At 37.8% G+C, this 7,789-nt stretch overlaps 1 protein-coding gene across 1 annotated transcript; it reads right to left on the bottom strand.

Annotated features, from left to right (window-relative positions):
• Nucleotides 1-2,138: 2,138 nt before the first annotated feature.
• On the bottom strand, nucleotides 2,139-3,083 carry LOC311297226 (olfactory receptor 52B4-like; the record flags this gene model as incomplete). The annotated part of the gene is made up of 1 exon (XM_084419444.1): nucleotides 2,139-3,083. The coding sequence occupies one exon, from the start codon at nucleotides 3,081-3,083 to the stop codon at nucleotides 2,139-2,141; it is 945 nt and encodes a 314-aa protein (XP_084275570.1).
• Nucleotides 3,084-7,789: the final 4,706 nt, after the last annotated feature.

Here is a 7,789-nt window from a genome sequence, read left to right as displayed (position 1 = left end):
AATAAAAGGTGAAAGAACGTAAAAAGGAAATTTCTGCTAATTTTATCTGCATGAGTATATTTCAGATAATTCGATTTTTTGAGCTTTATAAAAGGCCATATGTAATCAAAAATATCAAAACAAAATTAAAATGTCAAATATGCCCCAGTTTTTGTTATGCTTATGAGGATCAACAAAAGCAGTTGTATACATAAAAACCTAAGCATTGAGTCTACAGGCCTATAAGACAACAGATGAACAGATTTAACATCTAATAGTAATGTCAAAGTATTCTATCCACTTAGTGTAACTTTGTTAAGAAACTTTTGATTCATCATGCATGTCCCTAAGAAACTCATTATATTGTTTTGACAAACCTACAGTGATTCCCTATAGAGACCCCCAGAAACAAACATGACTAATATAAAGAAAGCACATTCATTAAACTAATAACTAATTACAGTTGCTACAGTATACAAAAGGTTGACATGCAAGACTAACATCTAACAAGTCTCCAGGTAATAAGTTGAGCTCCTGATGACACAGTATTTTGAGATCCAATAAGAGCAGACGTCTGCTGTGACACAAGACTGTTTTTGCCTACGGATTTATTATTATTATATATTTGGACATGTTACAGAAATTCACACCAACCTTAAAACATTGCATGACATAAATGTCTCTAACATCTGTTTGATCCATGTGTATTCTGGACTAATAATTTTGATTCATTAATTAATATAAAATAAAAGTTAAAGCCAAATGGCAATAAATAAACTACCAAACATTTAAACCTCTGATGACAATGAATTCAGTACAATAATATATTATATATTACACATTATTATAATACATATAATGTACACAAGCCTATTGCAGTAAAACACAAGACATCTGTAGACCTAATAAAATAAAATACAATGCTTGACCTTCACTGAATGATACTAAGGCCTACACCGGCAATTCCCCTGAATCAATTTCTTCAAGTAACACATCAACCATGAGCCACAGTTTATATCATATATGTTGGTACACTTACACCCACAATTCTGCTTATGGTAAAACTGAAATTACAGTAACATGATAATTAACCTGAACTTAATTTCATGTATAGGCCTATTACTTTTTTCACATAGCTTTTTCATTCTTGAGAGCAGAGAGCAAAACAAACATTTTCTCCTGAAATGCAGTATAATTAAAACAAAACCATTAAATACATATAATGTTACAATATAATGTTAAAATATAATTTGTTGTGCAGATTGCCTCAAACTGGACCTCTATAATCCTTCACATACTGAATTAAGCAGAATTTAGTCACTATTCTAGAAAAGAAAGGAATCCTTTTTTTCTGGTCTGTGCTACACTGTCCAGCTTTAGCCTCCTTTATTCCCTGAACACCTGCATCTTACTGTGAGCTATTTCTGCACTTAGGATGTAAGGCTATAATTATATAAATGTTTTCCACAGAAAATATCACCAGCATGAGGTATGTTTTTCAACCAGCTAAATTGTTAGTTTGTGATTCTAAAAATGGCAAATAAATTCTACAAGTTTTACCACAATAGAAATGTGACTTTAACGTTTTAAAAAGTAAACAAATTGCTGTTACTACTGAAATGGCTTATAAAGCAAGTGTGTGTGTGTGTGTGTGTGTGTGTGTGTGTGTGTGTGTGTGTGTGTGTGTGTGTGTGTGTGTGTGTGTGTGTGTGTGTGTGTGTGTGTGTGTGTGTGTGTGTGTGTGTGTGTGTGTGTGTGTGTGTGCTTGTTTATATGATTCATGAGGACACAAATTTGTATAATTGCATGGGTATTACACTGGTGTTACAATGTAAACGTGGTTTATGAGAACATTTCTTGAGTCATTGTAATTAAAATGGCTTTACAAACATGCTAAACAATGTTTTATTAAAAATGTAAAAATGCCAAAGGTCTTATGCGATGGGTTATGTAGGGTAAGTGTAGGGGGATAGATTATACAGTTTGTACAGTACAAAAACCATTACAGCTATGGAGAGAGAAAGATTTGACAGAAAGACAGATTAATATGTCACATTAATGCATATACAACTGAAAAGGTAAGTAAGTTTTGTACAAATTATATTTAGTATGACACCTTTCTAAAAAAATATATTCCAGTATTCTCTAGTGTTATTTCTTCACGAAGCAAAAACTTTTTGCTTGAAAAATTTGATCCCTTTGACCCTGATTTCTTTAGTTCTCAGGCCATATATAACAGGATTCATCGTCGGTGGCAATATCATAGCAGCAACCGCAATGAATTTTCTTAAGTGAGGAGAGATATCTTTTATCCTGTATGAGATTATCGTGAAAAGACCCAAACACTCAAACAAGATAAAGACAATTAGATGTGTACCACAAGTCTGAAGAGCTTTACTCCTTGTGTCAGAGCTTTTGTTGTGGAAGCAGGCTATGAGGATCCTTAGGTATGTGTACAAAATCAGACCCACTGTTACCACCTGACAGACAGCTGTCAACAACAGACCATAAACGTTATTAATGGTCGTGTCTGCACAGACCATCTGAAGCAGGGAGGGATTGTCACAGTACGGATGGGTAAGATAAGACCTACAGCGAGGCAAACGCAGGAGAAGAATGAAAAGTATGGCCATCAGTGTCAAATTAGAGAGCCAAACCAATGAGATGATCTTCATGATGTGAACGTTGCTCATAATGGTAGTGTATCTCATTGGCTGGCAGATAGCAACATATCTGTCATATGCCATGGCAGTCAAGATGAAGACCACAGATACGGCATACACATGGATAAAGAAAGCCTGAGTAATACAAATGGAGAACGACATGGTCCTGGTGTCAAAGAGGAGCTCCCGCATGATGTGAGGGAAGAGGCAAGTGGAGCCGATGAGGTCATTAATAGGCAAATTTAAAAGGAGAATGTGCATTGGTTCATGAAGAGCCTTATTGGTAATGATAGTGAACAGGAGGAAGGAGTTGCAGAACAATATGATTATATAATTCAGAGCGGCAAGGACAAACGCAACAATGGCCTTCTCAGGAGACAGATCGAAGCCCTGAAGAGACAGATCAGATGATACATTGTAGACATTGCCGACTGAAGACATGATCATTCTAAACAAAGTAGAAAAGAGCAAATATAGCAAATATATTACTGCACGACCAATATGGAGTATAGTATACTGTATGGACAAATGTGTAATATTCAAAATACTTACAACAGATTCTGTACATTTAGAAATGCTTTGCTCTTCTACATAAAAGACAGAGACAAATATGAGCTGTCAATAACATGGCAGTTGCTAACTGTCTGACTGATTGACCAAGCAGTCATGCAGCAACCTGACCTGTCCTAACTAGTGTGTATGCGCTTTCATCTTGGGTCTTTTATACTGTCTTAAAGTTATCTATCTGTGGGGAAAACCCCACTAGGACGACATCATTCTCAAGATGTTATATGGATATGGTCCCTGGAGCACAAGTTTTATCAGCTGGCAGTATCAGTATTAACAATGAACATTTGATAGCAGTTCTATCACCAACACAGATTATTATGAACTGAATTATGAAAAAGAAGTCCACATCTTCTCAAGCACACTTATCTTCCAAAACCCTTGTCAAACTTAGGCTAGGTACTGTATCAGCTTAAATGCATGGGAAAGCATCAAGGAATGGCTACAGGACAAATAATAATAAGAGAAAAAAGGTTAATTATAAACCTGAGGGGAAAACCCCACTAGGACGATGTCATTGTCAAGATGTTATACGGATATGGTCTCTGGAGCAAGTTTTATCAGCTGACAGTATCAGTATTAATGATGAACATTTATGCAGTTTTATTACCAACACAGAATATTATAAACTTTTTTTTTATTATAAAAAAAAGGTTAATTAAAGGTAGGGTAGGTAATCCTGTTCAGAAACACTTTTTTTTATACTGGGTGAAATGGTCCTTCCATCCTGATAGTAGTCAATACATTATGTGTTTAGAAAAAGGAATGAAAAAAATCAGACCTCTGTAGCAGCTGCAGGACAGTAAAAACTCTGACCAATCACTGCCATTCGGTGCGAATGTAAAGAACCAATCAGATGCCTTCATGTCTCGTGCCCGCCCCGAGCCCCACTGCGCGCGCTGCCCTGCGTGCACTCATCACATGTCACCGTTCCCGGAAATATTCAGCTCAAAGCACCTGCATATGCAGTCAGCGAAGGCAAACAAGGCAAAAACTACTTCCTCGGACCCTGCCCGCACTCTTGAACGACCTCCTCTGCTTCGCCCTCAACCCCGGACCTGTCCTCGAACCGACGATGCGGTACTTGTCTCCGGACTCGGAGTGTACGTTAGTCTTATTTAGAGTCAACAATGTTTTCATCATGGAAACTCTTACATGCAACCGTACAGTATATGTTATGAATCTTACACGAAATTCACCTTCATCACAGTGTAACTGATGGTAATGGAAAAACGTGTATCAATGCAACCTGTTTTTAGTTTTGCCTTATAAATATAGCTCGTTACCGAATGAAACTTTACCATTATCGATATGCTAGCTTGATAGTGAATACTAAAATAAATCTTATTTGTTTATATTCATAGTGATAAAGTTAGGTATTTTATTACATGTGATTCTGACATGATGTCACTGTATGTACTGCGCTCCTTCCTCTCCACTCGTCTCAGGTAATAAATGCGTCTTGTTCCAGCCTGAGCGTTTGGCGTCGCGCGTTCATGTGTTTTGGGGGCGTGGCTTTGGAAGGAGCTCAGAAGGGAGGGGGTGGGAGTGAATGGAAATAATGAGCTGTGTTTATTGCAGATTAAAAGGTCTACAGTCACTCGATTTTTATATTTTCTTTTTCAGAGTACTTACATTTTAATTATGTATTGGTATATAAAGACAGTTTAAACAAATTTGGAATGTTTTTTTTTTTGAAAAATGATTACCTACCCTACCTTTAACCTTTTAAAAAGTTTTTTTTTTTTTTTTTTGACATACACAAAAGTAAAGACTCATAACTCCAAAAACATAGCAAGGAGAGTCAAAAGGTTGGTATTGTTTGATAGAAAACTTTTTACATTTTTAGAATTTTTTTTTACATTTGGACAAATCTTTTTTTAATTATAACTTTACATATCTTTCTTATTTGACATGCAATAACTGCAATAGGTAAACTAAAAAGGTAGGAGGACATCTCTTTTTTTGGTGAAGTTCCCCTACAGGTAAGCTGCATCTGGATTAAATGTTGTGGTGATAGCATAAAACAATCAAAAGTTACAGCATTTGGAACCAATGTAGCCTTTTTGCTCAGCCTTTGACACCCCCTAATGGACATTTTTTTATTTGTTCTACCTCCGTGAGGAATATATTGTTATCGACTCAATGGATTATGTCGATTTGGGACTCATTTCAGTCGGGAGCATCCACTGTAAGTACTGATATGCCATTTTCTACAATCTGTGCATGTTTCATGAAGTTATGAGCCAAAACGCCACGTGAAAGCTACACATTTGTTCTTAGTTAGTGCCTGAGCACCTGTGGAATTTTATTAGTCATAACTCCGAGAGGAGTATCGGTTTCACTTTATTTTGATGGTCCATTAACACACTCTGTTGACTAAAAGTAACATTGCACCTACATGTCAACTAACTCTCATTAGAGTGTTAGTAGAGTATTAGTAGACTGGTTATAAGTTGTATTAGTAGACTGGAATAAGTTGACATGTACTTACAAAGTTACACCCGATCTAACCCCCCAGAAAGAAGGGGTATCAGGGATGCACTCTCAACAGCAGCCTTCAATGGAGGGGTCGCCAACTGGCGGACTCCGGTCCGAATCCGGACCGCAAAATGCGTCCATACGGACCGTGAAGCCTTTTGACATAATGAAATAAATAAATGCCGCTATTTTCTAATAAAATCACATTTATATCAGGCACAATATAGTCAGCTCAGTAGAGCCGTTTGGGTCCTACAGCGCAACGGGTTGCTATGGTTGCTACTACAGTTACTATGCTCACTGTTGCTACGTTCAGACGCGTAGTCATGCGTGCAGTGAAGAGTGCAGAGAGTGTGCAGACAGATGAAACTTTCAGCGAGTGAAAAACGCAGACAGATAAAACTTTCGGTGAGTGAAAAATAATGGCATTTTCAAAAATTTGGAAAGTTGACGCTGAAAACCGAGTTTTCCGAGATGAATGGGTGGAAAAATACGCATTTATTCTTCCTGCATCAAGCTGTACGAGGCCTGTGTGTCTCATTTGCTCTGAGTTTGTCGCGGTTGTCAAAAGTGGAAACATTAAACGTCATTACGAAGCTAAACATAGACACCTTGAAGAGACTTATCCTCAGCAGTCCGAGGTAAGGGCGCGGAAAATAAATGAGCTCAAAGCCCAGTATGAGCGATCTACCCATACACAAAAGAAATATATTTTCTGGATATGTTTTGGAATATATGCACATATTTGAAATTGGCCCAATAAATATATTTCATACTTATATTTCATATATTTTTGTTATATTTCAGAATATATTTCAATGTATTTGGAATATATGCCACATATATTTTTGACACTTTTGGGGACCCGTACAGAAAAAAATACATTGAAATATATTCTGAAATATAACAAAAATATATGAAATATAAGTATGAAATATATTTATTGGGCCAATTTGAAATATTTGCATATATTCCAAAACATATCCAGAAAATATATTTCAAATACAATTCTTTTGTGTATGGGTACACAGGTCCTCTCTCACTCATTCACCGCCCAACAACGAGCATTATGAGTGTTCACTGAGAATACAGTGGATTTTAGGTAAACATAACAAGCCCTTTACAAGTGGTGAAATAGTAAAGGAGTGCATGGAGGCTGCCTGTGAAACACTTTTAGATGGAAAAGAAAGACATGAACTGAGAGAAAAAAATGAAACAAACCCCACTTTCAGCTGCAACAGCCGCAAGAAGAGCTGAAATGTTAGCAGAGGATGTGCAGTCACAACTTGATGCTGCTATTCAGACTGCACCTTGCATAGCTTTGGCAGTTGATGAATCGACTGATATTAATGACAATGCTCAGCTTGTGGTGTACATCAGATTTTACCATGCAGAGAAGAAAGATTTCATTGAGGACATCTTAGGTGTCACAGCACTGACAACACACACCGAAAAAAGCACTTTAGTTTTCCTTTTAAGTTGTTAATGTTGAAATTAATGTATGTTCAGTGCAGATTTAGAGATGAAGGCATTTTGCACAGTTTCCTTTATCATATTTTGTTATCTACACTCAGTTCTTTAGTCTGGTAAAAACCCATCAATTCATATTTTTAGGTATATAATTGTCCGGACCTCGGCTGGTGAGGAGGGTTCATTTACTGGACCTCAAGCAATTTTAGTTGAAGACCCCTGGGTTAGACGTATCTGAGGACCGTCCTTATCGCCAAGAAGACTACAGGAAAGAGGTCCTGACGCCAATGGCACCAGACCTCTGAGGGTAGTCCCCTCTGGGAGGAAGTGGTCAACACCTCAGTATACGGTGTCCATTTCCTCTAAGTGCCCTCAGGGGGCCGTTCTGCCAACCCTGCCACCTCGCGTGCTTCAGGGCGCAGCGGTATACAGCGAGCCCATATCTCAGTGTCCACTCGGAAATGTAATGGCACTGAGATGCTTGCCCCCTACGAGGAGGGTCTCAGAGCTACCAGTTCAGTTGTTCCCTGCCGGTGCTCAGCTTCAGGGCACCGAAGTGGTTGCTCGAAAAACACCAGAGGCCTGTCTCGAGAGACTGTTTCCCTTAGTATATTTTCTGGCAGCGTGGA

The sequence above is a fragment of the Rutilus rutilus genome (assembly GCF_951802725.1).
Source record: "Rutilus rutilus genome assembly, chromosome: 9".
Lineage (NCBI taxonomy): Eukaryota > Metazoa > Chordata > Actinopteri > Cypriniformes > Leuciscidae > Rutilus > Rutilus rutilus.
This window is presented reverse-complemented; position numbering and strand designations above follow the sequence as displayed.